The sequence below is a fragment of the Sciurus vulgaris genome, assembly GCF_902686455.1.
Source record: "Sciurus vulgaris genome assembly, chromosome: 2".
NCBI lineage: Eukaryota > Metazoa > Chordata > Mammalia > Rodentia > Sciuridae > Sciurus > Sciurus vulgaris.
Genome location: NC_136462.1, coordinates 140,794,014 through 140,813,671, shown reverse-complemented (window position 1 = coordinate 140,813,671; position 19,658 = coordinate 140,794,014). Strand labels below are relative to the sequence as shown.

The 19,658-nt window shown below is 36.3% G+C and overlaps 1 protein-coding gene across 1 annotated transcript in view; it reads left to right on the top strand.

Annotated features, from left to right (window-relative positions):
- MCTP2 (multiple C2 and transmembrane domain containing 2) overlaps nt 1-19,658 on the top strand; it is a 217,322-nt gene that overhangs the window by 160,442 nt on the left and 37,222 nt on the right. Inside the window, 1 exon segment of the mRNA XM_079127378.1 lies at nt 19,188-19,294. Within this exon segment, the coding sequence (XP_078983504.1) occupies nt 19,188-19,294 (107 nt within the window).

The following is a 19,658-nucleotide window of genomic DNA, read 5'->3' as shown; positions in this document are numbered from 1 at the left end:
GTTCTACAACAGGTTGGAAATGCAAACCTCAGTTTTTGTTTTTGTTTTTGTTTTTTTGTTTATGTGGAGAATATTAAGAAGAACTAACCATTTCCAGGACTAAGGTGCATGCAACCCTCAAACACCAAAGCATGTTCTATCTTCTCGGGAATGATAATTCTTTTCGTTCCTGCCATAGCAGATTGTTATTTCTATATAAAAAAAGGGATGGATTTCATTTTGATGACTTAATATTTCAGATTAATATCAGACATTAAAGAATTATGCACAGTTACATGGTGGAAGGTTTGGTATATTTATAGTGTCAACTGCAAAATGCAAAGGCCCGATCTAAAAGGTCCTTACTGTTTAGGATAGTGTTGGGTACACAGCAGGCATCTCATCAGTGCTTTTTGGGAAAATGAAGCTAGCATTAGTGCTAATCATCTGCTATCAGATGTTGCTTTCTTTTTGTTACAATTCCTCTTCTCAGAGAAGATGGAGCTTCTATTGAAGATGGTGACCCCACAAGTGGGTAAAATCTAGAGACAGTCTACAGGACTCTCATCATCTTGCCTGATGGGCGTTTTGTGGACCCTGCCCATCCAGGGTGGAGCTAATTAGCAGCAAAATGACCAAAAGCAGTCAGGAGCAGGAGGGCTGGAATAGGCAGAAGGGAGCTGGGTTCAACAGCCCCTGAACCTCGGGGTATTTTATTTTTGATTTTTACAGAATCAAGTGCTTTTTTTCCCCTTCCATCTGTTTCTACATGTGACACCTGGATGTGCAAACATTTTGTGTGATGCAAAAATGGAAAAGAATATTTAGAAACCAGAGCAAGGGACCTGGTGTGTGTGAAAACAGTCATAACCATTTCCTGCACAGGTTTTGACCTGTCGAAGAACCATGCTCCGCACTTACATTTCTGGCTAATTTGATACTGCCTTTTTTTGCAGTCCGAGCTTTGTTATTTGTTTCTAAGCTGTCATTTTTATTAGTCTCTCTGGCTGATCTTTTGGGGCTCCGCATCAGGTGGCGTGTGCTCTCATTGTCTGGCTGGGCTTGGCACGCGGAGGGCCCTTTTATTGCTGTGTGATGTGGGCGTGCTTGCCTGGGTAGTCTGTAATTAGACCCACCACAGGTGACAGTTACAAGAGAGCCCAGTAATCATTCTAGCTGCCTGATCTGATGTTTATGGAGAAAAACCTTCTTTGTGGTCTGCTTAGGGTTTACTACAGCATATTGTACTTTTGCTGTTTGATTTATGATTTGGAAAGGTGTTTTGTTACCTCTGCCTCTATCTTGAGGTTATGTCATCGACTTTTGAAATTACAGATTTATTGTTGCAGGGGGGGATTCATTGGTCTGATAGTTCAGATTTCACCTATGCAAATAATGATGAAGACAAATCAAAAGTGGGTTCTCTGTGCGATCATCTAAGCTGTGTTCTTGCAGTATTCACTGACTAATTTAATCTCCCTGGGGTTCTCTTGTAATATAAATCCATATTTTTATTTTGGTCCTTTAAAAATGACCTTCTTATTTCTGCCCAAGCTCTTTAAAATTTGATCAACTCATTTTCAGGAATGCTTCCTTTTGTCTTTTGTCAAAGGGGTGGCGAGAAAGAAAGAAATGCACTTCTTGGCACAATCATTGTTAAGTGAGGTATGGATGACTGCAGTTTTAATCAAGAAAAGAGGGAGTCATAGAATGTTAGAGTTGGAGAGTCTTTCATTTCATCCAGAGAGGAAAAGAAAGAGTGAACTGTTTTCCCCAGACCTCACAGTTTGTTGGAACAGAAGTCCCAGCCTTATCCCATTTTTACAATGTGTGATTTTTATTATCAGAAGCTCTATAATTATGGTCTTAGCTTTGGAGTAGGAACTTCATCTCTACAGTATTCATAGATTCTGACATACTTTCAAAAAGTACATTTTCCTTGAATCTTACATTTGGGAAATATTTTTTAAGTCTGTAGAGTTGCCACTCAGAGGGGTAGTGTGCCATGGATGGACATAAATCTGCCTTGTTACTTTGTGTTGACTTGGCTGCTCTTTCCGTGATAGCAAATGAATTTTCCTCATCAAGATGTCATGGCAATAGTGATGGCAATAATGAAAATGATGAAATGAGAACAAGGACAAAGATGATAACCTGTGGGATTTTTTTGTGTGTTTTGAAAGTGTTTGACTTTTGAGGTCTTTTTTTTTTTTTTTTTTTTAAACTGTTCTTGATTTGTTGGGTTACCATAACAGTTTTTATGAAATATTTAAAATTTTTCTTCTATTTAGAAAGAAGTGGAATACTAAGTATGTATTTGCTCTTGCAGCTCTTCCCCTGCTCTGGATTAATCTAGGTACATGTGGTTATAAACATTTTGCAAACTATTCCATAGCAAGAGCCGTTCTTCCTTGGAAACCAATTATGTCCTTACATTTTTATAAGGAGACTTCTATATGCTAATATCTCCATTCCAAATTTTACTTTGCAAACAGGAAAACGAATTGTGTGTTCAGCTATTTAAAAATGAGTTGCCTGTGCCCTCATGAAGTGTACTTTTTCTGGAAAAGTTAATTTTGCATTTCATTGATAATTTTTCATCTTTTTTAATAAGGTAAATGTTTTTAATTGAAAAAATATTTGATTTCTTGGAAATTGAGCATATACCTCAGGAAAGAAGAAGAAGAAAAAAAAAAAAAGGAAGAGAGAGGGCGGGAGAAAAAGAATAGCAAATAACTTGATGGATGCTTCAGTTTACTTAAAGATAGTCCTGCAGGTGGCGATAGAAACTCATAAATGATAAAACTGCCAAGGTAAATTTCTGTGGACTACTTCTTGGAGATTTTAATTTCAGCAATTTATTTTTAATTTGATAACAATAATCTGCAAGCAGAAATTATTACATTAGTAAAAAAAATCTAAATTTCCATGTGTAATTTTCTGCTTCATTTTTTGTAATAATTTTCTCATATATTCTGTGGCATGTTCTTCTTTATGCAGAAAAGATCCAGATTTATTGCCAAACTGGTACAGATTTCATATGTCAATTAACCATTTTAAGCCTTTTAAAATTATGTTTTATTTGTACTTAACTTGCAGTTAAAGTTTTCTGGCTATGCCATTGGTTGGATTTTTGGAGAGTTTTGTTTGCTTAGACAATTCTGTGTGATTCTGTGTGTGTGTGTGTATGTGTGTGTGTGAATTCTGTGTGTCTGTGCGTGTGTGTGTGTAAGCACAAAGACAGTTTCACATCACAGTGTTAAACACAGTTTTTTTAGAGGTATTTCCTTTCTTAAGTAGTTAAGGTTAGTTTTAATGTGTTCAGAATCACAAATTCCTCTAAACATACTACCCAGCATTGAAAACGCAACATAAACAATCCCTTTAAAAACATTAGAATATACATATTGAATATGATAACATGTTTTCAATTACTTTAGTTATTTCATTTTGGACATTAGACATTACCAAAGCAAAGTTAAAGTATTAACTATTTTGGAGTTTGTTGTTCACTGCTATTTGAGGTTCAAAAGTTCTTAAATTGCTTTGTGTGAATATGTGTATATATATATATATATATACACACACATATATATACATATACACATAGATATACATATATAGTGAATATCTATATCTATATTTATATCTTTATCTATCTATCTTTATATTCCTTTGGCATTTTTTAAGTTTGAGTTTGAAAATGCTAACTCTAGAGCAATTTGCTTAAGCATAAAGCTAATTTCAGCTCTCCTATTTTCTTGAAGTCTCATTTAAAAAACCTTGCAGTGCACATTTTCAAGGGGAACTGCCTTGATTCTAAGAAAATGTAATTATTTTGGTTTAAATGCTTTAGGCTTTAGATGTTGAGTGCCATCAGCCGACAACTGTGATAGTGTTTAGCAAATTATGTGAATTTCCGTCTCTGTCTTTCTTCTGAACATTTCCCTAAGTCTTATGTTAAAGTTCAAAACCAATAAGGTCTCATGTACTATACCCTTGGATCCAGACTTCCTTGTAATAGAAGAGGGGGGTGGGGAAAAAAGAAAAGAAACCTTCTGGCCTTCTTATATTCTGTTTCAATTGCTCTTCCAATTACTCATGAGGGAGAAGAGTGGAAAGCAAGTCAGACCCTCTGAAAACCTATTTTGCTGCTTTCATATAAAGAATATGCAGTTCTCTGCTCTGTTAGCAGCTGACCAAAATCTAATCCATTAAAAATATATCGTGGTAAGCAGTTCTTGAAAATGTTTATAATAAATGGTAAGAGCCAAGCTTCCACTGTGAGATTAGCAGTTGGAACAGGATGTGTTCATCAGGAAATAGGTTATTGCCTGGCCAGTTGTCCTGCAGAGAATCCTGCAGGATAGATGAGGATTTAAAAGCTTGCAGTGTAAGAATTTTGTTTGATTTCCTCCTTTTGCTTTCTTTTGCATATAACAGCATTGTTTATCACACATGAGGTTTTTTTCAATGAATCTATTATGAAGTTCATTTTTATGAGCCAGAAGCCTGGCATGTTTGGGAGAGGGGGTTGACCCCATCCACACCCCATGATCATCCAATGACCTATGAATATTAATGTGACTAATTCACTTTGACAGAAGAGGCTTTGTAGCTTGAAAAAAATATAATTAAAAAAAAAAAAGAAAAATCTTGCTGAGGATTATGGTGACATTCCAGCTTTCTGCTTGATTGCAGTCCAGCCTCTGTGAGTGGACAGTAGAGCTCATGAATAATGCCTTCAACGTGGATGATACCTATGGTAACACACGCCAAGTGACTAAGAGATCAAATACACTGGCTAAAAAGCCTTAGGGAAGCATTATGTGTCTGAGGTCTGATCTATTGTCTGGGAGGTCGGAGAGTGTTAATGCACTCTGCAAAGATTACACTCCCTCTCTAATTGCTCAGACACTTCCTTAAAGGATTTAAACAGTCAGGGAAGGTGACGCTCCTTGTCAATTTTTGTCTTCTGCCTGCAGTTGAAGTTTATCTGTCTTTCCACTGAGACCACTAGATCAAGTATCCTAGACAGTGTCAAAGGCATAAACTCTGAATTAGGAATGAAAGCATGAGAGATGTTATTTACAGCTCCATTATTACTTGCTCTTTAAATGCTCTGCATTCCATTTCTGGTGTTTACATTGTGGAAACGACAGCACCTCTGTGTTCAAAAGGACAACTAAAAAGGGGTCTAAGGCTTTGCTTTGACTTTTGATGAGATAGATTTTCATAATCTTTTCTCAGAGCAGTAATTCCCAGTGTGGCATCTTTCATTGGGGTTATTTCTGTTAAACATGGAAAATAGTGAACTTTAACATTTCCTCTTTGCCGGACCCACCAACGGACATGTGGGTGCACATTCCTCCTTCTGAAATGTTTACCCTGAATTAGGCATGTACAAAACCCCTTCACATGCAAGACCTGATAACTCTGTCCAGACCTTTATTGTAAACTTCAAGTAATACACAACCACCTTGTTAAGAAACTCTCGTCTGTGTGTTGGAGTATACTTATGCACTCTTGTGTGTCTGGGAGCTGATATAGCAATTTTATCAGACTCTGTATCTCTTACATTGCTTTGATTAGATCTAGTATTTTCTAAATGACACCGGAAACCTAAAAGGAGGTTTTACCAGTTCTCTCACAATGGCAGTTTAGGAAGTAGTGGGGGCTGTGAGAGGAACATAATGAAGTCATTATATTCATAGTCTGTGGCCAGAGGAGTGGGGAAGCCAAGTTTGCCCTCCACCCTGGGTCTCCTCTCCCCACTAGGCAAGTCAGTTATGTCATTAGCAGGTAAGAATTCGTCTTAGATCACTCCTAATTGCTAATACAAATTGTATATGTGGCCTACAGCTTGCAATATAATATATATATAGCTTCCAAAAGAGACCTGGGAGGATTCCCTGTAATTCAAGATGGTAGTCTGAGTGATGGGTGTAGAAGGATTTTTTTTTTTTTACAAAGAAATCCTTGTTTGTCCCATGGGATTTTCACACTTTTCAACTGACAGCGTTGTATTTTACTCCTCCTGTATAAAGCTGTCAGTGTATTCGTTATATGTGTCTCTTGAAGACTCTGAGCAGATGATGGGAACAATTGCTGGAGGGAGAAAAACACATTTGAATCAAAATCTTCAGAATTGCGTTTCTCTAGGATCTCCTGTCCCTCCTTCTATGCGGACTGTCCCTCGCACTTTTTCTTATTGTGTGTTATTTCACACTGTTGGTAGATTACACTGAATGTTTCATCTGTATATAAAAATTAAAAATTCAAACAAAAATCTGGCCCACATGAAGAACAGGCCCTTTGGGCATATGGTTCATTATGCATATTCATTTAATTACTAAAACACTTGCGATGGCTTTTCTGCCCTTGATTTCAACTTGCAAAGTTGGATCTCTTCTATTGCACAGAAAATTGTAGCAGAGAATTTTGCTCTACAGGAGAAATAAAGAAAAGGGGTTTTGAAGAAATACATTTCTCCAAAAGAAGGTAGGATCCTCAGTATTAAACTCATAGAAGCAGGACTTTCTCTCCTCTTCCTCTCTTCTTTCCTCTTCTTTTCCATTTTCCATATGGCCCCTGAAGGCTGCTTTTACTGTGGTTAGTTTATATGAATATGAGCAGGGAAGTAATAGGAGACTGAGGATGTAGGTTTCAAGTATGTTCCCTCTGAGCCACTCAGGTCTCATGATGAAGCTGTCTAAGTTTTATTGGTTAGAAGGGAACTGCTATGAAAGTGTGACTTTAATTGATTTTTCAGGGCAAACAGGTGGTGATAGTTTAGACATTCCCTGGCCTCCATGCCACTCCAAATTTGGGGCTACACATATAATAGCTTTATTAAAATAAACAATCTCCTGGCTTTGGTTTTACCTGAACATCTGCCTCTTGGTTTTTAAAGAACCTCTTAAAATATTTTCATTTTGTGCTTAAAAGGATCAGATCTTAAAATAGCCAAGGAAGACTTCTTTTTCTATTCATGTCATCAAACTTAATATTTTTGCCTGATGATAAAGACATTAAAATTCCAAAGGCATTTAAATAGGATTATTGTTGTTTCAGTAGTGTAAACAATGACACACACACACACACAAACACACACACACACACAAACACACAATGTGCTTACATGATGCAACAGATTTTGAACATAATAGGCTGAAACTTGAATTTGCGGTGATTGGAAATTGATTTGAACTTTCATTTTGGTGAGCAAAGGATTGTTTGAGGATGTGTGTGTATGTGTGTGTGTGTGTGTGTGTGTGTGTGTGTGTGTGTGTGTGAGAGAGAGAGAGAGAGAGAGAGAGAGAGAGAGAGAGAGATGCATATACGAAAAGACCATATTTTGGATTTCTTCCTGATTTTTATTGATGTCTCATCATTGTAGGAAAGCTTCTTGGATTCCTCCTAATCAGAATACATTCAAGACTTCTAAAAGCATTGCTAAGAGAAGGAGGATCCAAATCTTGGCATCCTTTTTGTTTTTAGTGGCAAGTATGTGCAGTTCTGATACAAACACAATTTTGCTTTTCAATTAAGCAAATAGGTAGTCTAATGGGAGGCCATCCAAGACATTCTTGATAGGATTCCTAAAGGAATTGTATTCTGCTATAAATAGCTTCACTCACTAATCACTATTGGAGGGTCCCCAAATTAAGGCACCTTAGTCTGTTTCAGGCAAGCTGAGTATAGACAGAACTATTGCATGCTTAATGTGAACTTGCTGCCACCCTGCTTCTTTTAGTGCCAGACATAAAGCTTCAAGTGAAGTAACTTAATACAGTGAACGGCTTTACTCCATCACTGCACTAATGCTAATTACATACACTTGTTTTATTACCCAGAGCACTTTTTCTGTCTTCATTCTGATCTAATCTTTCTATGAACATGGAGGAGTATGTAGTTAGTGTTAAGTTTAAGCTTTTAGTCACAATTGCAGCATGATTTTCATGTGACCAAAGCCAGAGGACACTTTTGGAGACAGCTCTGTCCACTTAGAGGACAATTAGAGCACCACTGCACTTCCACCATGGAGGGTGCCAAAACATACACTTCTGAAATGACTGAAACACTTACCAGTACATATAGTGAGATTGTTTTCTTGACCTCTTTGGATACTCAGTTTTATGGGGAATAAATAAAGGTGTGAGAATTTTCCATACCTTTAATCAGAACACAGAACCCACTGATGGGTCTGAAAGATGTATTTACCAAAATCAGACTCTCAAATGCTCAATTACCAGCTTCTGCAAAAATGCATAATGAGAAATGTATTGTCCGATTCTACACCTGAAATTATGATCACTATATGGTGAAAAATCCAATAGTGGCAGCCCATTAAATGCTTTTATTCTTTTATTTAGTTGAGTGGTTCTCTATTTTTATAAACTAGTTGTTCTGCCTTTGAGAGTGGTGTGGGTGTTTGTTTTGTTTTGTTTTGTTTTTGTTTTGTTTGTTTGTTTTGGGCCATAGGTGATTGGTGGACTTTTCCTATTTAAATAAAATCATCAAGAAATGTGAAGTACAAGATTGCAGGAAGTATTACACAAACATTAAAGTGATAGGGTTTTAATAAATGTTTTACATTTAAAAGAAGGGGAAACTTTTTAATAAGAAATGCATATATAATGTATATATGCATTAAAAATCCATTAATCCATTAATAGCATTCAAAGGGGGAAAACTAAAGTGAACAAAAATTTTATTTCTATAAAAGACTCCAGTCTAAGATCCCCAACTTGTATTTAATATTAAGCTTACATGCAGTTTTACACACATAGGCTTCCTCTAACATCAGAATGGAGTTAGCTACATTCTTCATATAAGTGTTCAATGTAGTCTTATTTTAAAATTGCAGTTTGAAATTTATATGCATTATTTATTTAACAAGTCATAGAGAATAACAAAAGTGAGAAATCTACAATCCAGGTGTCTGTCCAAAAAACTTTCAGGAATAAGCCTTCAGTTAGGATCATTCCCACAAAAAACTAGAATGAATTTCTTGAATTTTGTCTCAAGGAAACAAGACAAGAACTTTGATTTTCCCCTAATGAACCAATCAGGTCGTTTTGCTTTATCAAATTAGTTGAAGACAGTGCCATTAGGACATTAGGAATGGTATTTTTGGATGCACCTTGATCTCAAGGAAACAGATGGCTAATGAATATCGATTTGGTAAACTTTATGTCATTCATGACAACCAGAGCAGAACTTGGGAGGTGTAGGTGGAAATGTGAAGGTTTTAGTGGAGGACAGGGCAGGGAAGGGCATTTAACTGTGGGTCCTATCTCAGCTGAGTTTTGCCAAGACCTCTATTCCATGATTGGCCTCTAGTTCCCCTACCTCCTCCTAGGTAAGAGTCGTGCCTAGGAGAACAAGAGCATTCTTTGCCCACAGGCACCTTCCAGAGGTGTAGAATAGGTTTTCTGATTAGTCCAAGTGGTCTTTCATAATTTTATTGGGTATGTTCATCCTTTTTACATTTTGCCACTGTATTATTATCTATTACTATTTTCCCTAAATACTTTAAATTTAGGTGACTTGAGACAACACATATTTATTATCTCATAGTGCTGGAGGTCATAGTTCTAACCCTGCTTGTCCTAGCTGATTTCAGGTTGGGGCTGTGGTCCTAGGGGGATCTGTTTCCATTTCCTTGGTTCATTTTCAGAGCTGCAGGGCAAGTCTGAAGTCCTCAGGTTTTTTCCTGGCTCTGTTTTTCTGCCTTCTCCTTTCCACTCTTAAGAACTTTTGTGATTACATGGTGTCCACCCATGTACTCCCCATCCACTATCTCCCTCATTAAAGTCAGGTGATTAGCAATTTAACTTCATCTGCAACCTTAATTTCCTTTGCCATGTCACATAACAGGTTCTAGGGAATAGGTTATGGATCTCTTTGGAGTACCATTATCCTGCCTATCACAGCTAGGTTCTGTATTACTGTCTGCCATCCTTTTTGCTTCCTAATGGATAAGAATTTCTGGAGCAAGCTCTGATTTCTTGGACAGGAAGTACTTTAGTACTTTAGTGAGACGTGAATTTGGGAGGAGGGAAGAGGTTGTGTACCATGACCATTTGAATCTGATAGTAGGAAGGAGAATGGGAGAGGGAAGAGAGAATGGAAGGGAAATATGGGGTGATCATGAGCTGAAATTGATTTCCATGTATTTGTGAGTTTGTTGGGATGAACCTAACTACTATGTATAACTATAAAGCTGGTTAAAAAAAAGTAAGGTTCTTATCATAGTACCATAATATACCCCAATAATTTAGCCAAAAGTGTATCTAAATAAAGCACATGGGACTCAAATTTAGATGTGTATATATTACATGTGCATATGTGTAATCAGTAGCTGCTAGATGATAAAAGTATTCATTTTTTAAATCCAGTAAATAACAGCAGTATAATGCCTTCCAAATGGCAAATGCTCTGTTAATATTGGTTGACTGGATGTTTGGATTCAATGCTGTGTTTTTAGTTGATTTGGATCCTGTGATATGTCTGAGCACCTTGGCTTCCTGGGCATTGATGAAGAGTATAGACTAGAAGAGAAGCATTCACAAGAACTTCATCATGCTTACACTTTCTAAGCCACACACAAGTGGCCACACTGAGGATGCACTAGAAGAATATTTGGGGATAATGTATTTTGGGATAATTCTAGAATTGTCCTCTTGCATTTGTGTTATCCAAAGCCATACTTTGAATTTGGGTTCAGGGCCTTCCTGTCTACCCTTTAGTCTATGAGCTTCCTTGTGACAATACCCAACTGCAGTGTTGAATAACAATGAATAGCATTTGGTTAGATTTTTATTTAAATGCTCAAATTTTGGCCTCCAGTTTCAATTTAATATGTGTTTGAATGTTCCACGTAAATCTACATCATATATTTTATAAGAAATACAGAGATAAATGATACATAATTCAAGATTTCAAAGAGTAAAAAAAAAAAAATGGTGAGAAAATCCTATATGGAATAAAAATAAACATGGTCCTGGGCAAAGTTTATGTTACTAGTATCTTATAGAAAGAATATCTTGTTCCAACTTGGGAAACTTGTGAAGAAGATGAATGATCATTTCTGGAGATGCTTTGAATCCAAAGCAATGAGAAGGAAAACAGGCAGTTTTTGAGAATGGCAAATGCATGTGGCATTTAGCAATTATGCTAAGACAAACAGAGGGAAAGCATTGCAAATGTAAATTCAGGTCTTATTTTGATTTGTTGGTCCATGGATAGCAAACAGTTTTAGACTCTATACACAGTGGGAAGAAAAAAAAAAAGGCTTTGAGCATCAAGTGCTTTGCTGAGAACTTAGTCTTGCATGATTACTTTGACTATTGTAGAATGCATCAGAAGTGGAGAAAATTATTGTGAATAGTATATGAATTAGGAGAGTATTAGAAGAACCTGGACCCTGATTATTAAACTGGCAAACTGTTGGGGCCACATTTGGTCCACTGTGAAGTGTGGGTGTTTGTGTTTGGGGAGAAGCAAACAAGTTATTTTAAAATGATGAAATTCCTCCTTTATATTTAGAAATTGGAAGAGTTCACATCATGAACTCTTTAAAAAACTTTTAAAGTGAATTAAGACTTGCAAGAAGTTAAAAAGAAATAATCCAATGATTTGCATGCCCGCTTCAGTCAGCTTCTCCCAGTGATAACATCTTATGTAACCAGAGGGCTTACATGGCTTAAACCAGGAGACTAGTGTTGGCATCCTTCTGTTAGCTCAGACACAGATCTGGTTCAGGTTTCACTAACACTTACGTGTACCAGTGTTGGTGCTGTCTAGTCATACCAGCTAAACCTATTTATAATCAAGATGCAGAAGCATTCCATTTTCATAGAGGACCTCTCTCCTGTTACCTACACATCCCTAAACCCAACCTTCGAAACTTGTCTATTTTCTATCTGCTATAACTTTAGTTTTTCACCACCATAACTCTGACAATGTTAATTAAAAGGAATCATACCTTATGAAATCCATTGAGATGGGCTTTTATCACATAGTGATCTTCAGATCCATCTCTATTAAGTACCACTGTAGTTCATTTTTCTTGTCTTGAAGATAAAAGGATTGGATATATCATGCCTACTTTTGGATGAATAATCAGTTGAAGTTGAGTGGGATATGGACCCTGCATATGCTGCAGTCTGAGATCACCCTGGTGTCAGCCCTATAGTCTGCCACCTGAGCTTCCTGCAAATCTTTCCATCCTACTTCTTTGATACCTGTGGGCATGTTGGTCTATAACCTGTGGCAGTGGCTAACATTTGTTACATTGAGCAGTGTTTCTGAAAATACTGTATGTGATACAAGAAGAGAAAGATGCCTTTTCTCAGGCAAGTTTGAGAAACAATGTGTCAGATTCAGACTTGATATCATTTTTTAAAATGTAGTGTGTTCTATGATATTTTTGCAGTGCCTTCACATTTACTAAACCACAGATTATTTTTAAAATGATTTTTACTACAGGGGAATTTCTACAGGTATGAGTTAGAGTCTTAGAGGTCAAGGGTTGAGGCTGTTAAGAAAACTGGCTGCTACTTTTTCCCATGTGTGTTGATAGAGAAGGAAGAACCAAGGGCAGTAGAAACCAGCCTAGGTCCTCAGCATCTTCCTCTAGCCATCATAGTTTGGTATGTGGGTGTTGTTTGGTTACTGTTTTCTTCTCCTCTTCTTTTTTGTTCCCCTCCCTGGTTTCTAACTTTAAAAATCAGCACTTTGGAGTCTGTTGTTAACTCTTGGAAGTGACTACATGGGAGCCCTGAATTCATGTCTTATGGAAGAACTCCTAGGTTAGAGCAGAATCGCATACATTGGTTCTAGAGTTATGTGAACTGCTGTAAAAAAAAAAATTGCAAAACGGATCACATGTACAAAATAGTTATAAAGCTGTGCATATATATATACAAACATTGTTTAAATGAAATAATAATAAAAAGACCATTTTAAACATTGAAAATTCTCATTATTTTAGTTCTTTCTCTTCCATTCTGTCATTGAATCCTCCTCCTTTCTCTATCCCAGAAAGTAACATTGGCACTCAATGGATCATTCCTAATGACCCATCATGTTTATACCATCTCTATATCTGAAAAGTGTATTTGATTGTGCTTATTTTTGAAGGCTTTATAAAAGAAGTCATGCTGCACTTTTATATAATTAAGATATCTTCTTAGGTTACTGGCTTTTGTCATTATTCATATTTAGAAGAGCAAAGTTAATTACTTTGCTGAACAAAATTATTATTCTTTAAATATTTTGGTACTGGGAATTGAACCAGAGGTGCTTTACCATTGAGGTATGTCCCCAAACCTTTTTTATTATTTATTTATTTATTTATTATTTACTTATTATTTATTTTTGAGCCAGGGTTTCACTTGTCCTGATTGACCTCATATTTATGATCCTTCTGCCTCAGCCTCCTGTGCTGATGGGATTATAGGCAGGTACCACTGTACGGCTTGATGAACAAAATGTATAATATCAAATTCATCAATTGTATTTCCAATGGTCTGTACATTTCATAGCATGTTTAAGGAATCCTTCTCTGCCCTCCAAAATCATTAAGATATGATTTATTTTTTTATGATTTAAACTTTTACACTAAATATGTGAATTTACTCTTGATTTGATTTCATTTTAGCTTTTTTGGTATCAATTAACTCATACCACTTATGAAATATTCTGCCTTTGCTCAGTCGGGGTAATTCCCACATAGACATCAAGTTAGTTTAGCTTTCCATTGCTGTGATAAATACCTGAGTTAAACAATTTATAAAAAGGAAAGGTTTATTTTGGTTCATAGTTTCAGAGTTTTCAGCCCCTGGTTGCTTGGCCCTGTTACTCTGGGCCTGAGGTGGCACAATACATCATGGTGGGAACACATGACAGAGGAGATTTATTTAAGCTCCTAGTGGCCAGAAAGCGTAAAGAGAGGCAGGACAGGACTGGGGTCCCAATATCCATTTCAAAGACACACCCCCAGTAACCTAACTTCCTGCCACCGCACCCAGCTCCTAAAGGTTCCACCCCTTCCCTGTAGGTCCATGAGCTGGGGACCAAGCCTTCAATACCAGGACCTTCGGGAGACATGGTCCACACTATAGTAGTAATAAATTAATGTTACATATATAGTGGGCTTCTCCATTGAGCTCTTGCCTATACCAGAACCAACATTACACCATTATTATTTAATTTTGGCACAGGTCTTTCCAATTTATTTCATCTTTAGGATTGCTTTGGCATAAATTCTTGGCTTTTTGTTCTCTTTCACGTAAGAGTTAACTTTTTGTGTTCCACAAAACCGGAACAAGACAAGACCAATATTGAAAGTAACTCAGATTCAATATTAGAATTCTTTAAAGCAAACCATACCTGTCCAAATCTATAGGTTTCTGCTGTCCTCTAAGTTCTAGATTATTTTATTACATAAGAATTGGACTTTGTTTTCCTGTTAGTTAATATTTATTTGGATTGGCACATGCATTTAAGTCAGTACCATTGTTTATGAGCCTTTACACTTGGGGCACTTTTCCTTCTATTTGAAGTGCATCTTTCATACACGTTTGTGAGAGTGTTTTGGTGATAAGGATTCCTTGTTCATACTTTTATGAAAACATCTTTACTTAACACTTCTTCATAGACAATTTGCTATATATAAGATTCTAAATTGAAAGACTGAAAAATACACATATTAAATTATTCTTCTGTCTTCTTGCCTCCCTTGTTGCACTGAGATATAATGTCACTCAAATTGCTTTTTCTTTATAGTTGAACTCTCTTTTCTCTCTAGCTGTTTCTCTTTTCCCCAAGTGTTTTACTTAAGGGATTTTAAAGACTGGATTTGTCTTTATTTATTCTAATAAGGATATTTTTAAGTGGGGGAGTACTTCCTTTATTAGTATCTTTCAACATTTATCAAAAATTCTAGGGCATTCTTTTTTTCATGTAATACTCTTCCGTCTTTCTCACTTTAATCCTCTGTCCCCACTCTGAACACTTAAGGAACATAAATTAGAACTTCCCATTTCTGTCCTCCGTGTCTCTTGACTTCTTATGTCGTTTTTGTCTCTGGTCTGTATTCTACCACATTTCTTTGGAATTATCTCAGTGTGCTAATTTTCTGTTCAACTGCTTTAAGTTTCTATCAACTCATACATCCTTTGTGTTTAAATTTATCCTCTCTCTTTTATGACATTCCTGTCCAGTAATTTAGCACAGATTACATGGACCATCTTTAAATTACACTTTTGCTTTCTTATCCTCATTACAATTAGCAAAAACTTAGGGTAAGTATGGATTTAGAAAACCATATTCAAGGGGCTGGGGAAATAGCTCAGTCAATAGAGTGCTTGTCTTACAAGCACAAGGCCCTGGGTTCGGTCCCCAGCATGGCAAAAAATAAAGAAATATATATATATATATATATATATACATACATATATATGTATATGTATGTATATATACATACACATGTATATTCACACACACATACACATATATATTCAATGTTCCTGACAGTTCTATTACATTTCTAGAATCTTCTTTCTACTTTTCTACACTATTTTGTTACTTCTCTTTTCCTCTTGAACTTTTAATATCTCCTCTTATCTCCACTCTCAATGACCCAGGTTGATATAAATTGCCCCCTGTTACCTTACTGGCTCCTTCTCTATCCCTCATCACCATCTCTGTTGGAGCCCTCTGCTTTCCCCCCTTAACGGTGGATGATCTGACTTGTTGCTGAGACCAACCTTGCAGTTTTCTGCTAGGATCCCATCTTTTTCACTGTTTGAAGAATATTTTTCCAACTATTTTTCTTCTGTCTTCCAAATCATTTTTCCTCCCCTCCTCTTTCTCTCCCTTTTTCTCCTTTTGTCTACCTTTCTCCCTCCCTGCCCTTTCCCTCTTTTTCCTAGGACATTGTTTCATTCCCTTCCAGGCACCAATCTATTTCTTTGCTCTTCTTTATAACAAACCCTTTGGGAGAGCATATTATCCCTTAATATTGAGTCTGGGATCATCTTACTTAGAGAAAACCTTGGCATTTTAAACTACTCTATTTGTTTTTCAAAATACCACCATCTCCTACTGTGTCCCTTTCTGTCTGTTCCTCGGTGTCCTTTTCTGATCCCTTCTGACCTTCTCAGACTTTAAATTTGGACCAGGGATCACTTCTAAGGCATTTCTCTCTACAGTGCTTGCTTGCTAAGGTTATCCAAACTGATGCCTTTACATGCTATCTGGATCCTGATAACACATAAATTTGTGTCTCTAGCCCTAATCTCTAGCCTGAGCTCCAAACCATATATCGAGTGTCATCTCTGTTTTCATAGGGACATCTAATGAATCCCTCATGCTCCCTCCCCCAACATGCTCTTCCTACAGACTTTATCTCAATTAATGAATGAAGTCATTCTTCCAACTCTTCAAGCCCCTCACTTTTGTCTCCTCATCTAAATGATACATACGTCAGCTGGGCCCTACTTTATAATAATTACCAGGACCACTTCTTACTGTCATCCTTGTGGTTCTAAGTTACAATAAACTCTAACCTGGCTCATTAAAATATCTGGACATAAAATATGTCTGTTTTTTTCTCATTAAACAGTCAGTGATCCTTCTTAGATACAAGCCACATCATGTTTTAGTTGTGCTTTGAACAGTCTCAACAGTTTAAAGCTTCAGATGTAAGAAATCCTTGCTGCTCTTTGAAAACACTACAAAATGGCTTTCTCTCACTACCTGGCCTTTGTGCTTGCTGTTGCTTCTTCTTGGAAACACCCCTCACCTGGATACACACCTCCACCAAGGGCTTGGCTCTCTTGTCCACATCCAACAAAGACCTTCTCTAACTGCTTGCTTATGTGCAGAGTCAGACCCACTGAGTGGTATTCATGTACCTTCATTTCTGTTTTGGTTTTATTTCATTTTGTTTCATGGTAGCTCTTTTTATCACCTGATATATAATATATGTTTACCTAGTTATTCAATCTGTATTATCCCCAATCTCAGTTAAGCTCTATGAAGTCTGGCTGTGCGTGTGTGTGTGTGTGTGTTAATCTTCCTTTGGTTTTCTTCACTTTTTTTTTGTTTGTTTGTTTTTTGTTTTTTTTACTTGGTGTGGTCCACAGTCACTACTTAGCAAAAAGTGCCAAAGATGAATTAATGAATTTATGCTGGAGGTAAACTAGTACAGAAGATGTGAGCATGCAGTATTCTGGGATGGAGTGAGGGAGGGAACATTGCAGGAGAGAAGTAATACTCAAGAAGAAAAATTAATGTAGAAGAACAATCATTTCATCTAAATGAAAAGTCATGCTCCATAAAGGGTTATGTACGTAAAAATTTCCTGCTATAGTTGTTTAAAATATGTTCCAAAATAGTTTTCTTTCAGTAATTATGTCCTACTGACATAGCTATTGAGACTTCTTCAGATGTCTTGTGCAGAAATGACAATGTAGATAAATGAGAAATGCATGGGACATTATAAGCAATTTAGTTGCAAAAGTTTACTATAAGTAAAACAAAGTTCAAATTGGATGCTTGATTCTAATTATGATCAGGAAAACTGAATAAAGATTACATGCACATTATCTTTTAGAAGGAGACACAAAGCTTTATCATCTTAGTGTTAAATAGCATTCCTTAAGTAGAGGACAGAACATTAAAGGTGCCAATCTTAAAGTTAACACATTCAACTACATGAAAATTTCAGTCTAAGTTTGCATTGATAGGAGAGCATAAATAGATGAAATTCATAACATTCATTTGAATGGGGCATTATATTAGTTAAAAGGAATGTACTTGATTTGTGTATATACCATTAAAAAAACATAAAACAGTTGATTTTAAATTAAAATGAACAAGTCTATTGTTTATGCTAATATAACACCTAAGTTGTCGTCATTTAAGAAGGATTCATCAATTTTAAGAAATGTTGTGTTTGTGAATGAGAGGAATAGTTAGTAATAGGGACCAAGAATTTTAATATTTTTTAAAGGAAGAGTAATAAGTAAATCAGAAAGAATGATGACAGCAAGCACAGTAGTAGGTGTTAATGCTTGCTTGGGAGGTATGCTTAGGTATTAAATAGTTAGCATTTTTGTTATCTTGCATTACTTCCTAATAACAAAAATATTATCTGTGGTATAGAGAAAGAGTGAAATTTTATTACAATGTTCAAGTAATCCTAACAATAAAACTAAAATTAATACAAAGAGCAAATAATAGATAAATGAAACCCTGGGTACCTATGCAAAACATTTTTGAGTATTAGCAAAAAGTTCTAACAATATATTAAAAGACTCTTATGCCTCAGTAAAGAATGGGTTTCTCCAAGAAATATGAAGTGGTTTCTATATTATAATAAATACATTATAGTAAGTCTTAAAATGGAAAGTAAGCATCCTCCTTATTTCAGAAGACATGAAAACAAAACAGTTGAACAACCACCATCTATTCCTGATTTTAAAAATAATAGTGAAATAAACCCTTGTTAGAATTGGTGCAAGTATTCCTGATTAAATAAATGTTTTTATTAAACTTAGAGTAGATACAAAACAGTATTTAAAAAATAGCTAAATGATATCAAGAGTGGTAAAATGAATACTGCTATGTGAATTTTCTGGTACTAATTGTATGTATTTGTATTCTTAATATGATGTGACGTACATAGTTCAAACTGAAGCCAACATAATGTTTAATGGTAGAAAAATGACACACTAGAAGAATTTTCATTCCAGTTAGGAGTAAGACAATAACATCCTTCTTATCAGTTTTGACATTGTTTTATAGGAGTAATGAGTTTAAGCAAGAAAAACTAAGTTGCAACTAAGTTGCAAACTAAGTTGACCTTGGGTTTTTTCCATACTGTTTTCCCTGAATTTTGCCACACTAAAATCCAGGTGCAAAAATATTGAATGGGGTTGATGTGAAAAGGAGTTTACAAGTATGAGGCTACTGTATTTGTCTGTTTCAATGTGTAATGGCCAAGTCATTCTGTGTTCATATTCTGCTACCATTCTAAAGCTGAGTTCATCATGCCTGCGCTTGTGGGTGTTTACACCTGTTATAAGTATTTCTAGGTTGTTTAGTCTTCTTAAGTCAGTGAAGATTTCTCTTCTACTGTTTTTATCAGTCATCTGGTCTACTTGTTTCCCAATCAGGTATTTTGGTCACAGTCTGGAATTTTGAACTGTACATGATCCCCCTGGCATTATTGTTACTCTTTGTCTACAATTTCATCAGACCCATGAAAGGCAAAGTGAGCAGCAACCAGGACAGCCAGGTGAGCAAAGATGGAAATGGTTCTGGCATGTGACTTGTGGAAACATGTGTTTACAATAGTCAACAACAACTACCACTGAATCAGGCCCAAGTCTGTTTTTGGTCGTGACCTGGGGAACATCCCTGTACACATATCCATTTTGCAGTGGAGGTCTGTCCTCAGGTATAACCTGGTGTCTTCCCTGGGTGGCAGCTGTGTTCCTGTCTCAGTCTACAGCCTCCACATGAATGGGGTCCTGCAGTGGCTTGCCTTTTTTTTCCTGTGGGCAGCAATGTGTGTGCCCGTTCAGTTCTCTGTAAGGTTCCTGTGAACAATTTCCTCAACCACTGGAGGAAAAACTTTGGTGGCTCCCTGATCCCCTTTA